We start from the raw sequence: 16,275 nt of genomic DNA on the forward strand, positions 1-16,275 counted from the left end.
TTTACATTTCTCTGTCACTGTAATGAAAATTATCTAGGATGGAACACCTGCATCAAATTCCATCATAAGATTTCTTTCCACTTCCTACACTCATTACCACATGCAACTAGTTCAGCTAAACAATAATCCCTCACAACCAATTGGATTCAGACTTGCCTAATTCTTTTTCTCAGGAATAAAAAAATCTCTCACATCCATCTTACACAGTAACAAGCACTGGAAATGTGGGACTCATTAATCAAATCTGCACTTCGATTAATACCACAACCACACATTTAATTGGGTTGGTGAGATTTCAGTTGCAAGATAAATGCAGAGATTAAAGCAAACAGTAGAGGCTGCCAACCAAGATCATCTGGATATTCCAAGTCTAGAAACCTCAATTTTTGATGGAAGAGTCGGAAAAAAAACAAACTTTGCTCTATTGCCAGCCAGAAAAATTCAGCCATAACCAAATATAATATAGGTCACAACACGAACAGAGTAGAAGAGAGCCTGAGCAAATATGTATAAATGCCTACAAGTTTTTGCTGTTGCAGAATTAACGGGAAAAAAAGTAGGCCAAAATAAGATTCAAGACTAGCACCCCAAAATATTGAAATAAATGAGCAGAACACCAGCCAAGGAATGAATCCAATCACTTCTTCTCTTCCTTTTCTGCCTCTGCAGCCTTCTTCAACCGGGCACCAGCCTGGCGCTTGTTCATCTGCTCAACACGAAGCTTAGCATAGGCCCTGAATGATTTCATCTCATCCGTTACCTTAACAAGCTCAACTGTGGGCTTCTCACGAACAATGGGCATATATGGGCCTTGGACCTGAGTGGCAGTTGCAAGTTCCTCCGGAGCAGAATCACCAGCCTGAGAGAATAAAGACCAATACATTAGAAAGCTTGCTTAGAAATCGACAGCCTAACTTGGCTCATAAATAAGGAGGAGCTGAAGTCCACTAGCCTTAAATTTGCGTGCACGTCTTGGGAAGATTACTAGCTTGGCTTTGTATGTCTTCAGCCTCTGGACATTAGCTTGGAGACCCTCAAGGGAACGGTTCTTCCTACGGTGATCCACGGCAATGCCAATAGTTGGGGCAAGCTTCTTTGGAATACCTGCTGCCTGCATTTACAGAGAGCACAGCCATTGGGTAGAGCGAGCAAACTATTTACGCTCATAATGCTTAATTGTGATGACAATATATCTTAATGGAAATAATAGAGATGTTTTTATAATGGTGTAAAAATGTCTGGAGTTGATACCATCAACAAGTCATAATGCACAATGGAAACCTGCCTCTTAATATGCTTGTGTTGTCAATTAAAAGGGGGAAAAGATTTCCTTTTTAAAAAAAACAAGCATTCGCAACTCCCAACAATGATGAAATAATCTAAATGACGGGCTATGCAAAACATTTTACATGCCATTTATATAGCAAATTCCACTTTAAGTCCAAGCAATGGCCCTTTGTTCATAAATATTCCAACCAACCATACCAAACATTTTTATTTAGTTTGATCAAAAGTTCAATCCTGCCTCCAAAAAATTCCCGAGTCATCAAGGTCTTTATCCATTTCAACCCAACCATCTTAGAAATCCTTCACCTCAATACCAAGACTTGCCATTTAACATCAAGTTCTGCATCAGAAAGGAAATTCAAATTCTCCCTGATTTCCATACATTTCAGCTATTCATTTCTTTTATATTCATTTTCCTTAAAACTTGTATGCATTAGTTACCTAAATGTAGTGATGCATCAAAAAATTTGATAGATAATACAATTGAAATAAAGGATAGTAACAATCCCATAACAAAAACCCTATTCCAATCAAGGTTCTCAGCCCTCATTATCAACCTACCATACACCTTGTCCGCAGAAGCAAAATGGAAATCCTAGTCTTAAACCTCTCGAGTTTCTTTAATAGTCGCTGGAGAATATGTTAATTTGATATAGGGCAAGAAAAGGCAGTAATGCATGAACCGGTATGGTCATACCACTGGAACTAGATTGATGTCTATTAAACAAGTTAGGAAGAATGTTGTACCCTACCATACTTATTTTCCATGTTAACTTTGCAAAAGATGCAGCTCACTTTTGTCATCTCCAAAGTGTCCACATATCTGCCCTACTGATTGCATAATAGCAATATCATCATATATCACCAGCCCTAATTATCTCTATAACTGTCCCGCTTATATGGATTTTCTTTTACATGCACCAAATGCCTCCAAACAACTCCTCAATCACCTTTATCTTGCAACTATCGTCACCTTTAATAAGTCCCAATATGCTTAATATAAAAAAAACTTGTAATAATCAAGTCCTAAAGCTCTCACCCTAACTGAAAACCCACCTTCAAAATATTCTAGCGTACCAGCTTCATAAGTACTTTTGAGGATTACTGATGACCCAAAGATTGATTCATAGATTGATTTTGATGATCACAAAACCTTGAAGTATAGATACTAATGTTTATGTTGCAAGGAGAAAGATATTTATGTTGCAAGGAACATAGCAAGTTGGAAGAACACAAGAAGGCCTCTAAAAGCACTCAAGAAAAGTTGGAAGAAAGCTACAAGTTATTGGCCCAAGTCTCAAGTTCAAAAGATTCAAATTGGAGGAGCAAATTCAAGGAAAATTTAAAAGAATAGTCTTCGAGTCGACTCCTGAGGAATTCGAGTCGACTCCAATGCTTGGCGAGTCAACTCGAGAGTAGAACGAGTCGACTCCAGGGTGTAAAAGGCAGAAAAGTCAGAGAGGGATTTTCGACCCTGAGATTCGAGTCGACTCCTGAGGAATGCGAGTCGACTCCAATGGTTGTCGGGTCGACTCCAAAGAAAGCGAGAGTCGACTCTCAGTGGTACACAAGGGAAAACTCAGAGAAGCAGTTTTTGGACACTGAGATTCGAGTCGACTCCCACAAAGTCCGAGTCGACTCCAAAGACAGCGCAACCCCAAGACAGAAGACGGTATTTTCGTCTCTGAGAGGCGAGTCGACTCCAAGACAAGTCGAGTCGACTCCAAGGCAGCGCGGCTCCAAAATACAGAGGATCAGTTTTCCGACTCTGAGATTCGAGTCGACTCCCAGACAGCTCGAGTCGACTCCAAGGCAGCACTACACTAAGATGGCAGAAGACCAACTTTCGAAAACTGAGAGCCGAGTCGACTCCAAGGAAGTTCGAGTCGACTCCAAGACTGGACGAGCCAAAAGACAGAGGATCGGGAGTTCGGACTCTGGGATTCGAGTCGACTCCCAGGATAGTCGAGTCGACTCGAGTGGACAAAATTCAAATTTGGAACAGTTGCCGAGTCGACTCCGGAAAAGCTTGAGTCGACTCCCGCTACAGCCGAGTCGACTCCTGATCGCGCGAGTCGACTCCGATCCCAACGGTAATATTGTCAGGAGGTGCAGACTGGTTCCAACGGCTATATTTTTGTCTCTAACGGCTATATTCTTGTTTCCACTCCATCTAAAGCTATAAAAACAAGAAGAGAGCTAGGGGAGAACTCATGGAAGTGGGAGAGAACATTTAGGAAAAAGATTCCAGAGAGATTACACGGAAAATCTCCCATAAGCACAAAAGGGCGCCATTCAAAGGAAAATAGAGAGAAGAAGAGCATCCAAGTGAATCCCAAAGCTTCCTCTCCATCCGTGTGCTGCCTCGGTGATCCTCTACTTCGTGCCAAATCAGAAGAGGGTCAAGTAAAGAAGAAGCCGAGCTCCTTCATCTTCAAAACTCGTTTGAGGGCTTCTCTTTACTCTATTTGTTTATATTGTCATATTTGCTTGTTTAAGAAGCTTTGTTTTGTTTTATACCTTGTTTTAATATCTTGTAACTTGATTCAATCAAGGGATTGAATCAAGGGGTTAAGGTTTGTTGGTGAGCCAAAGGGAAAACCAACTGTGCAAGGTTTGTTGGTGAGCCAAAGGGAAAACCAACTGTGTAAGGTTTGTTGGTGAGCCAAAGGGAAAACCAACTGTGTTAGGTTTGTTGGTGAGCCGAGGGTAAAACCAACGAGAAGGGTTTGATTGTGAGCCCGGGAAAACAATCGGAGTGGTTCTAGTCGGTGAGCCTGGGAAAATCGACCGAGTTCGTTGTGCGCTCGTAAAACAACAAGTTGGGTTGTGAGCTTGTAAAACAACCGGCTGTAATCGGTAGGATTATAGTGAAATTCCCAAGAGGTCTTGGGGAGTGGATGTAGGTGCTGGGGTGCACCGAACCACTATATGTCCTTTGTGTTTGTAATGCCTCTAGTTATTGTCTAACTAACACACTTACTTACTTAGATAAATTGCTTGCTTAATTCTTATCCGCACATCCTTTAGTTGCAAGCATATTTAATCAAGTCGAAGTCTATACATCAAACCCTTGCTAAGTTTAACTTTCACTGTGCATCTATACAACTTAGCATAGTTAATCAAAAAGTTTTAGAAGTAGCATAAAAGTTTTGAAAGACCCAATTCACCCCCCCTCTTGGGTTGTATCTACTGGGCAACAAGTGGTATCAGAGCAGGTGCTCTAAGTTTAATCATTGATCTCACGATCAAGAGCCAAAGATCATGACAACTCAAATAGATAGTTTTCTAGGAGAAGGACAATCAATTAATACACCTCCACTATTTAATGGCATAAACTATACACATTGGAAAATACGCATGCGCATCTTTATTCAATCACAAAACTATTATTTATGGAAAATCATAACAAATGACCTTCACACACTCTCACAAACTATTAATGAAAAGGACTTAGCACAATTGAACGCTAATGCTATGAACATGTTATATTGTGCTATTCAAGAAACGAAGTTTAATGAAATTTCTGCATGCTTATCTGCTAAGGAGATCTGGGATACTTTAGAAAATATTTATGATAAATCTCAGACTAGCTCACATGTGCTTCAAATATATACTAACAATGAGACTGCAGAAAAGGGTGTTGAATCTCCCTCAGTCGAGTCGACTCCAAGTATCTCAGAGTCGACTCTCAAGTTCACCGAGTCGACTCCAATAAGGTCCGAGTCGACTCCGAGGCAAATCAGCTTCCTAAAGACAAAGAAGAAAAGGAAGCAAGAAGAAAGGAAGAAAGAGATAAAAAGGAAGAAAGCCTTGACCAAGAAAGAGTCAAGCCAGAAAATAAAAGTTAGGAGCGACAATGATGATATTAGCTCCAAGAAACTACAAGAGGTAACTGACTTGTGCTTTATGGCACAAGAAGACAAGGTAAAAACTGAATCTACTCTTACATCAAATAATTTTCAAGAAGAATTTTCTTATGATGAATTATTAAATGCTTTTCATGATTTGTATGGTGAATGTAGAAAATTAGCTGTAAAGAATAAAAATCTTAAGAAACTAAATCTGAAAATTTCAAAAGAAAGAAATTCTAATGATGAAATACAAGAGAAACTAAATTCTGAAAATGAATGCTTAAGGTCATTTTCAGAAGAATTGATTCAGAAAAATCATAGCTTAATTAAAGAAAATCAAAACTTAAGCGAAGAAATTAATCAATTAAAATCTTGCATTAACAAATTCACCGTAAGCTTAGAAAGATTAAAAATGATGTTTGAAAGCCAACATGCTGATTTTGATAAATCAAAATTTAGCTTGACTCCTTCACTTAGCCATAAATCTCTAGAGAAAAAGGTTATCAATTTACCAAGCAAACCATTAAATAAGATAATTTATTTCAAAAATAAAAAGGATGGGAATAACAACTTTACCTATCGTTCTAGTATAATTAAATCAAATGGTAAAGTTATTACTATTAAACAGATATGGGTTCCAAAAGGAACCATATGTCCTAACTCTCAAGGACTCAAGCAAGCTTGGGTACCCAAAATGAGAAAATGAGGATGTACACATAGGTGTACCAAGGTACCCATGGAACATAAAGAAACTTAAAAAGTTATTAACAAAAAAAATAATAATGAAATCAGTAATTCTTGCATCTCATCATTATTTGTGCTTTAGTATTTGATATGATTTGCTAGTAGTGATCAATTTTGTATATAGAAAATACTTTTGGAAATATAATCAAATCATTTCATTTTACTCACTAGTGGATAAGGTGCTAAATGATTAATCAACTTATTAAGAATAACTCTATGAATTCTCTATATGCTTGATTGAAAGTTTTTATCTATGGCATTATTGTTTATTGATCATAGATATGATAATGTGTACTTGGTATGCTTTTGAATATATGCACTATGAATACCAAGATTAAAGAAACCATATTTGGCATATGAAATCAGCTCATGCTAGTATGTACTTAATCTCAAAAGACCTTGCCATAGGATTACTTAGATTATCCTCTTAAAGGTCAAAGTTTTACTATGCATGCTAACTAAGGAAACAAACAAAAATAATTTCTAAATCTAGAGATGTTGTTTCCATCACTAAGTTTTCACAAGCTTACATTGGATTTGTTTTTGGCAAGTAAAATTAAAGTATTTTCTACATTTGCTAAATCTTGTGAAAGGGATCAAATGAAAAAGGTTTGCAAACTATGAAAGTAAAAGAAGTATCATGGCATAGTGATTAAAAACCAATTTTGTGTTAAGTTGTGCACAGAAAAATAATATTTTCAGCACCAAGGACACCTTAAGTAAAATAGGATTAATAGAATTCTTGAAGAAATGAAAAAGACAATTGTGTATGATAGTCATCTACTTAAATGATTTTTTTTAAAAAAAAAAACTATCATCACTGCTTGTCATACATATGATTTCTATTAGATCTATTTTTGATGAAAACTCCTTTTGATCTTCTGAAAAATGGAAAATGAACCATTGCATATCTTTCATATTTTTCAGTCGTACATGTTATGCTTGATATGTTCTCTTGAAAAATAATGCCAAATCTAATAAAGATATTTCTATCCTTGGATATCATTCATCAAGCAATGCATATAGAACATTCATGAAAAATTCTAGTTGTAGAAGTATCAATTCATTTTATTCTTTATGAGACTAATGATCTATTATCAAAATACTAAAATCAAATTATATGGTTAAATCTTTTACATATAACAATCTGAAAAACTTGTTAATTAGAACCAAATTGGATTTTTCAGATATACACTTAATGATGACTACTAGAAGATTAAATCAAGAAAAGATGAAATAGATCTTGATAAGATTCTTGCATGATTAGAAGTAAAAATCACCTTTATCATTTGTTTGCTTTATAAACGTTATATCCTATCAAATGAGTGTGTAGAATGGACTTCTATGTGCTTACTTTATATATGTTAGATAACCACCATATTTAAAAATTACACATTACATATATGATAAAGCAATATGTGATTTAAAACAAGCATCAAAAGCTTGATATATAAAAGCTTAGGTAACCTTGTTGATAGAAAGTAATAGTGATAAATCTATGCATCAAAAAGAAGAATCTATGATATCTTGCTTGCTCATAGCACACATTGATGGCATCATTTTTGTTCTACCAATGAAAATTTATATGAATAGTTATATTGCAAAGTGAATTTGAAATATGATGAATGAATTAACATCTTCTCTCAAACTCCAATTAAGACAAACAGGAAAGGGGATCTTCATTGACCAACGTTAGCCCACAAGAAAACTCTTATGGAAGATTGGCGTGAAGAAGGTATATCTATGACCCCATCTTGTAGAAATTGTAAAGGATGAGCAAAGTAGATCTATTGTTTAAAGCTGTATTAAAGCATGATAGAATAATTATTTTATCATACAGCTAGTAGACCAGATTGTATGCTCATTATGTGACCTTGTGCAAGACTTCAATCTAACTTTAATTAATCATATTTTATTGATAACAAATACGTCATAATCTGAATTTTGATAGAAACAAACGCTTAAGATAAGTTGATTAAAACTTAGTTAACACATCTTATTGATAATTATCTTAAGCAAATAGAATCTAAACTAAATTGATTTGACCTTGATAAATCTGTCTATTGCCTCACATGCTTGTCCTTGAACTATCTTGGTTAATGAATCTATCTCTTTAGTTCAAGTGATATGTGCTTGCTTATATTTAGGCAATCTCTTGAGTAAAGTGACTCAACATGCAACTATTGTCATATCTTATATTGAGTCATCTAGTTAAAAATATATATGTTGGATGAATGCTTTGTATCTTAAAGAAACTAATGACCTTCCTTCAAGAAAGAAAAATGAGAAATTTCAACTTGAAGGATATCTTCATGTAAGATACACTAAAGATTCACATGCAAACAAGAGAGAGGATCTTCTTCAGCCAAAAGTTCACACATAAGAAATCTAGTTTGGCTTGAAGAACATATAATGAATAGGTAATTTAGATACCTTTCTCACAAATTAGTTGAGCAAAGTCAGTAACTTAAACCTTATTATGGCATGATTAAATTCTTTAATTATTAATTTTTGATATCATGTCTATATGTGTAGTGACTGACTTATACTTTTAGAAATTATTTCATGGTTTGCCCAAACTAAAATATATCTTTGCCTATATCATAACCATGAAATACACAAGTATATGCTTAAAATTTTGATGTAAAATAACTTGTGAGAAGTTATGAATCCTTGAGCACAATGAAAATGTTGTTTGCATAATATACATCTATATGATACATAAGATTATTTCATTATTCTGTTCTTTCATGTAAATTACTTGAGAATAATGAAGAGAGAGAGATAAAGAAAAGAAAATGGATATTACTCAAGAGATGAAAAATCTAAGCAAAAGCAAGTACTCCAATCTTAAGGAAAAGCAAAACAAGCATAATATATTCGGCATATTTGGAAGTGATAAAATCCATAATTAATTACACTTAAACAGGGAGAGTATGAAGTGAACATTTTAACCTTTCTATATTGCTCATCATAGGGATGGTGCCAATGGGGAGGCTAGTGGTAGTATCCGGCACTATTTGACCCAACTATTCGGTGTAGGGCATATTAGGGACGGCACAAGAGGGAGGCTAGTGGTAGTACCTCGTGCCCCTTCCCAACTCCACCGGATAGGGAGCAAATAGAGTATAGAGCATAAGAAAGTTATAAATGAAAAACAAAGAAAATGAAAGTAGAATTAAGTCAAATCTCTTAATCACTTGAAAACACACTTTAAGGATGAAATCATTGCAAGATTATATTTAAATAGGGGGAGTTTATTTGAAAAGTATTGACTTGGATCCTTGACATGCTTGTTCTTAATATTTTAATGCATGATTTAACACATGAGATGTTTTGCATATGGTATGATGTCTTGATTTATTGATTCTCAATGTTTTGTAATGCTTCATCCTTGGACAATTTGTTTGAATGTTTGAATTGCTACATAACATCTTTTGTTTGGTTCTATTGAAAAGAAATTTCAGATTTGTCATTCATAATCATCTCTAAAATCTGAAAGTCGAATAAAATTGTAGAAAGGAGAAGAGAAGAGTATCTCTATTTAGGAAAAATAAATTGATTTTGATCTATCTTTCTAATTGCCTAACTTTGATACATAATGTTCTAATACTTGTTAAAATATCCTTATTTTGTAATAATTTAAGATGAGCCACAATGTGAAAGATACATATCTCAAACTATGACTTAAAAAGCCTCTATTGAAAATCTTTATGAAATTCAGAATATGATTTTGTATAAAAGTTTAAACTCCATATGATTACTAAATAAAATGTTAATGTAAGAAAAACAGAATTTATTTTGATCGCTCCGATACACTTCCGAAACATATCATTTCTTATCTTCAAAGTGTACTCATATTGGTCTAAATGGTGTGTCTTTCAATGATCTTGATTACAAGCAAATATTTTTAAATATATGACTTTATTTTAATATTTAAAATTTTATTGAGCTTCATGTGTACATAGCTGAAAAACTGTGATTAAGAAATTGAAGTTTATAAAATATATACCTCAATGATCATCTATATGTTTTTCCCTCCTACATTATAAAAGACTTCCATTAATATAGTGAATGATCTTAAAGCCTAGAAATATTTCACCTCACTCAAATGAGTCTAAAAGAAAGAAAATGTAAATGGTTTTGAAAGAAACTGAGCTTCAAATGAATCATTTTTGATTAATATTTCAGTACATTTTCTCAAAGTTGAAGAGGAAGCATACCTTGTTCTTAAAGGATTAGAAAGAGTAATTGCTACAAATTTTGAATAATACTAGATTACTCTACATTCTCGATGTCATAGAATTTCAGTGTTATTCACGTTTATCACTATAATCTGAAATTCAACAATTTAAAATGATTAAAGAAGAATGCATCTTTTGAGGGGGAGCTTTAGATATTCAGTATCCTATCCCAAAGACACTTTATTTTGATGCATGCTTTGAACTTTATGGATTGATTTTGATGAACCTCCTTATATTGCAAGACATGCTTTAATTACCTTGAGATGAGTTCTATAAAGGTTGTCTTATCTCAAACCTTGAGTCTTATGAAAATAAGCTGAAACTTATAGAAAATATATTTTTGAGATTGACAATTTTGTTGAACATTATCTTAGGATTCTAAACTCTTAAATGGAATGATCAATTGAGGGGGAGAAAGAAAATTTCAGAAGGAGAGGTCTTATGGAACTTAATTACATGAATCTATAGGAGAGGGAAAGAATACTAAATGAAAAGTGATCCTAATACTCTCCAATATGTATCATCTGAAATTTAAATCTGAAAATCTTTATGATACACCTTGAGGCGTGTTATTTGGTTAGTATATCTTATGCATCACTCATGAACCAAATTACAAATCTTGAGAGCCTCTAACTTAATGAAAAAGGGGGAGAATAACGTGTAATTGACTTGAACTTTAGAACTTAAATTGTGTGCCAATTCATATTGTTATGTATCAAATTGTGCTTACTTTCTACAGAGATAAAAGAAAGTCTCTAAAGAAATCATGTTGCATGATTTCATATTTTGGTGTTTGTGCCCCAATGATCTTATTATCATTAAAGAACTTTGAAGTTATTAAGACTTAATGATCCAACATGATGATGTGTCTTTTACATATATAGGTTTTGACCTGTTACTCTGAAAATTAATTAAATTGCTCTCCTGTTGATAAAACACTTAATAGATTGGGCAAAAGATCTTAAATGAACAAGCTTTCATACTTATTATTGAAGAGATGTTAGACTTCCATTCGTGCTTTTCATTGAATATCATTTGTGGTACTTCTTGAATTAACCTAAGAGAGATTCCACCCACACTTGATTAGAAAACTATCTGTGGTATCAAATTAGAAAACTTCTTGAAATCACATTCAATGTGTTCTGCTCTGAAATTATCTTAATTGGCTCTGATCTGTGCTCACTAATCTGATTCCAATATTATTGCCTTGAGTTATATGATTCATATTCTTGCAATAATTCAACATTCAAATCAGAGTACAATAAGGAAAAGAAATATTTGTGCTTAATGTTTCCCTATTTTTTTTTGATGTTGTCAAAAAGGGGGAGAAATATTTAAGTATATGCTTATAATGCTTTTTGTATTGAGTACAAATCAGCTTAAATTGATTGTGTTAAGCTGATTGAATCTAAAGCAGTATCATGAAGTATGTTTCAAATATATATGTTTTCTACTTCATGCAACTTAGCTATGTATTACTTCTAGAAAACAATATCTTTTATATTGCATATACTCCAAGTTTTGTCATCATCAAAAAGGGGGAGATTGATGACCCAAAGATTGATTCATAGATTGATTTTGATGATCACAAAACCTTGAAGTATAGATACTAATGTTTATGTTGCAAGGAGAAAGATATTTATGTTGCAAGGAACATAGCAAGTTGGAAGAACACAAGAAGGCCTCTAAAAGCACTCAAGAAAAGTTGGAAGAAAGCTACAAGTTATTGGCCCAAGTCTCAAGTTCAAAAGATTCAAATTGGAGGAGCAAATTCAAGGAAAATTTAAAAGAATAGTCTTCGAGTCGACTCCTGAGGAATTCGAGTCGACTCCAATGCTTGGCGAGTCAACTCGAGAGTAGAACGAGTCGACTCCAGGGTGTAAAAGGCAGAAAAGTCAGAGAGGGATTTTCGACCCTGAGATTCGAGTCGACTCCTGAGGAATGCGAGTCGACTCCAATGGTTGTCGGGTCGACTCCAAAGAAAGCGAGAGTCGACTCTCAGTGGTACACAAGGGAAAACTCAGAGAAGCAGTTTTTGGACACTGAGATTCGAGTCGACTCCCACAAAGTCCGAGTCGACTCCAAAGACAGCGCAACCCCAAGACAGAAGACGGTATTTTCGTCTCTGAGAGGCGAGTCGACTCCAAGACAAGTCGAGTCGACTCCAAGGCAGCGCGGCTCCAAAATACAGAGGATCAGTTTTCCGACTCTGAGATTCGAGTCGACTCCCAGACAGCTCGAGTCGACTCCAAGGCAGCACTACACTAAGATGGCAGAAGACCAACTTTCGAAAACTGAGAGCCGAGTCGACTCCAAGGAAGTTCGAGTCGACTCCAAGACTGGACGAGCCAAAAGACAGAGGATCGGGAGTTCGGACTCTGGGATTCGAGTCGACTCCCAGGATAGTCGAGTCGACTCGAGTGGACAAAATTCAAATTTGGAACAGTTGCCGAGTCGACTCCGGAAAAGCTTGAGTCGACTCCCGCTACAGCCGAGTCGACTCCTGATCGCGCGAGTCGACTCCGATCCCAACGGTAATATTGTCAGGAGGTGCAGACTGGTTCCAACGGCTATATTTTTGTCTCTAACGGCTATATTCTTGTTTCCACTCCATCTAAAGCTATAAAAACAAGAAGAGAGCTAGGGGAGAACTCATGGAAGTGGGAGAGAACATTTAGGAAAAAGATTCCAGAGAGATTACACGGAAAATCTCCCATAAGCACAAAAGGGCGCCATTCAAAGGAAAATAGAGAGAAGAAGAGCATCCAAGTGAATCCCAAAGCTTCCTCTCCATCCGTGTGCTGCCTCGGTGATCCTCTACTTCGTGCCAAATCAGAAGAGGGTCAAGTAAAGAAGAAGCCGAGCTCCTTCATCTTCAAAACTCGTTTGAGGGCTTCTCTTTACTCTATTTGTTTATATTGTCATATTTGCTTGTTTAAGAAGCTTTGTTTTGTTTTATACCTTGTTTTAATATCTTGTAACTTGATTCAATCAAGGGATTGAATCAAGGGGTTAAGGTTTGTTGGTGAGCCAAAGGGAAAACCAACTGTGCAAGGTTTGTTGGTGAGCCAAAGGGAAAACCAACTGTGTAAGGTTTGTTGGTGAGCCAAAGGGAAAACCAACTGTGTTAGGTTTGTTGGTGAGCCGAGGGTAAAACCAACGAGAAGGGTTTGATTGTGAGCCCGGGAAAACAATCGGAGTGGTTCTAGTCGGTGAGCCTGGGAAAATCGACCGAGTTCGTTGTGCGCTCGTAAAACAACAAGTTGGGTTGTGAGCTTGTAAAACAACCGGCTGTAATCGGTAGGATTATAGTGAAATTCCCAAGAGGTCTTGGGGAGTGGATGTAGGTGCTGGGGTGCACCGAACCACTATATGTCCTTTGTGTTTGTAATGCCTCTAGTTATTGTCTAACTAACACACTTACTTACTTAGATAAATTGCTTGCTTAATTCTTATCCGCACATCCTTTAGTTGCAAGCATATTTAATCAAGTCGAAGTCTATACATCAAACCCTTGCTAAGTTTAACTTTCACTGTGCATCTATACAACTTAGCATAGTTAATCAAAAAGTTTTAGAAGTAGCATAAAAGTTTTGAAAGACCCAATTCACCCCCCCTCTTGGGTTGTATCTACTGGGCAACAATTACAACATGAGAAACATGTCAACAATTAGACATCCTATAAAAGTTATTGTAGAAGGGTAGAAGGGCGGGGAGTTGCCCTAGGCACTCCAAGATATTTTGTTTTCTGACTTTATTAGGTGCATCCATACTCTTCAGGTATGATCTACCCATTTTAGCAAAAAAAAAAGAGGGAGGGGGGGGGGGGGGGGGGGGGGGGTGGGGGGCACAACTGCACCAATTCATTCCATTTTCAAGTCATTAAATATTTTGTTTCTTTTTTCCTTCTCTCCTACATTGGTTGGAATTTTTGGCTCACTTCCAAATGATACCTTCATGACAACCCATCATATTTTAGTCACTCTCTCTCCATTTGCATGGCAAGCACATAAATTGTATCGGACGTGCATATTCTAAAAAAGGTCGGATGATTGTAGACCAAGGTATAGCTCATAATCAAGCAACAGAACATCAAAATTTTCACAAGTTCGAATCACACTATGTTCCAATAAGCAATAACAATAGCGAAGTGTGTTGTAGATTAATTAACAATAAACCAAAGTGTTACCTTGAGTTCCTCAAGGGTAAAACCCCTGCCTACTCTAGATGTCATATTGTATTTGAGTGTTTGGCATTGAACAACAGGTCGGAGGGGTCCAGCAGTTGGGCGTGGGAAAATCTTCACAGCCTTCTTCTGTCGAGCTGCAAAAGACATGATAGAGTACACTGATAAGTCGAGGTAGAAAGGACTACAAAGAACAATTCCAACTTACAAAGAAAAACAGTAAATGGATATAACTTTTTTTCTCTAAAAAAGGTGCAATTTATGGGATCAAGAGTCAATAATGAGAGAACGAGATCTGCCTACCAACACGTCTTCTAGTTTTGCGAGCTGGTTGGTTAAACCAAGTCTTGACATAATTCTGCCAGTGCTTCTTGAAGTGCCCATTTGGCACAACATTGTTATGCTTAACCATGGCTCAGCAACTAAACAGTCAGGAAAAGAAAACAAAATACATCAATCCAAACATCTTCTGCAGAGCATGTTCATCACAACTATCTTCAGTTCAAATACAACAAATATGACAAGCAGATCAAATATTCAAGCGAACTATACATATCCATGTAAAGTAGACAAATCAAACAGGAGAAATTTTCAATTGGATTGTGCAGAGAAAAAGGGTGGTAGAAGCCTTTTATTTAAGTTGACTACATTTTTTGAGTTGAATGTGACTACAAAAGCACATGAAACTAACATGGGTATACTTGGGAAAACAATTAGAGAGCTTGACTTGGAATATATTTGCACCATAAAACATCCTGCCAAAACACATCAAACCAAGCACTCAACAATGTTCTATCAATATTCCTCTCAAGACGGATCCCAAAGTACCAATGACCTTCCAAAATTTAATAAGCTTCTAGAAATGGCATTCCATGTATATCATAACCAGACTAGCTCACTCTACACTACATGTAAAAGTATGGTGTTCATTCCAAAGCACCAAACCAATGCAAGAATCACAAGATCGACCATGTTAAAGTTGTACCAACTCGATCTTCCCTAGACATTTTTCTCAAACAAGCAATAACATATTGATCAGAATAATAAATATTTCTTGCCATTTAAGTAGCACAAATCTTAACTACTCTGCACACTCAGCTAAACAATCCTGAGTCCAACCCTGAATGACAAAAAAAAATAAACAGCTAAGAGCAGGAAAGAACTAAAAGTACAGCAGAAGAAAAAGTCAGCCTCATTCTTTTGCCTGCTACTGTAGAAAGGTTGAGACACATTCGCTGTTCCGGTAAAAGAAATATTAGCAAATTAAAAGGCTGATTAGTTTTATTAAAATCCTTAATAACATGCATCCTTATTCTCTATCTTTATACCTGCGTCTTTTTGGCCGGCCTGATGCTGCTAAAACATTTAAAAACTATGAGGAAAACAAGACAAAGCATTCACCACGAAGCAATAGCATCGCCAACGCAAAGCAACACAAATAATCCGTGAATAGTCCAAGGCCGAGGCATCGCATAGGGTTATTGGGTCCTGAAAACTTCCAATCTTTTGTCGATTCGGAAAGGAGGACTTGATCAAGAGACGGGCTAACAAAACAACAGAATCCAGGAGAGAGATCTATAGAGAGGACGCCTTAGAGATCGGAAGAAGAGGGGGAAGGGAGAGAGAGAGAGAGAGAGAAGGGGCATCTTACCCGCCGTAATCCGCCTGGAGCTCCGCTGTTGTGGAGGCAGGAAAGGAGACGCCCTCCGGCCTGTAAGAAACCCTTGGAGGGAACGGAAGATAAAAAAGGAGGCGGGGGTAGCCGGCAAAACCCTAATTTCGGACGGCCCGGACTTTGTAGCCCTGGGTACGGCGTGCGGACTTCCTATCTGCACGTGAGACGCGCGTGCAGTAATGGGTTTATCGATGGCCGTCTGATCCGTGGTTCTTCTTGTTAGCCAATTGGGCCTCTGTCCTAGTTGAAAACGAGGACTGGCTATTTCGATCCAAGGAGCCTTCT

General features: G+C 36.4%; 1 protein-coding gene across 2 annotated transcripts; it reads right to left on the reverse strand.

Annotated features, from left to right (window-relative positions):
• Positions 1–401: 401 nt before the first annotated feature.
• On the reverse strand, positions 402–16,100 carry LOC103695934 (60S ribosomal protein L13-1). 2 transcript variants are annotated; one of them, XM_008777384.3, is made up of 5 exons: positions 15,967–16,100; positions 14,619–14,737; positions 14,319–14,452; positions 953–1,111; positions 402–859 (listed from the first exon to the last, which is right to left on the reverse strand). In XM_008777384.3, the coding sequence occupies exons 2-5, from the start codon at positions 14,725–14,727 to the stop codon at positions 638–640; spliced, it is 624 nt and encodes a 207-aa protein (XP_008775606.2). In that variant the 5' UTR covers positions 14,728–14,737; positions 15,967–16,100; the 3' UTR covers positions 402–637. The 2 variants fall into 2 exon arrangements, with proteins under 2 accessions (XP_008775606.2, XP_008775608.2); XM_008777386.4 differs by having other exon boundaries at positions 15,971–16,096.
• Between the last annotated feature and the right edge of the window lie 175 nt (positions 16,101–16,275).

This window comes from Phoenix dactylifera, chromosome 17 (genome assembly GCF_009389715.1).
Source record: "Phoenix dactylifera cultivar Barhee BC4 chromosome 17, palm_55x_up_171113_PBpolish2nd_filt_p, whole genome shotgun sequence".
Taxonomy (NCBI): Eukaryota; Viridiplantae; Streptophyta; class Magnoliopsida; order Arecales; family Arecaceae; genus Phoenix; species Phoenix dactylifera.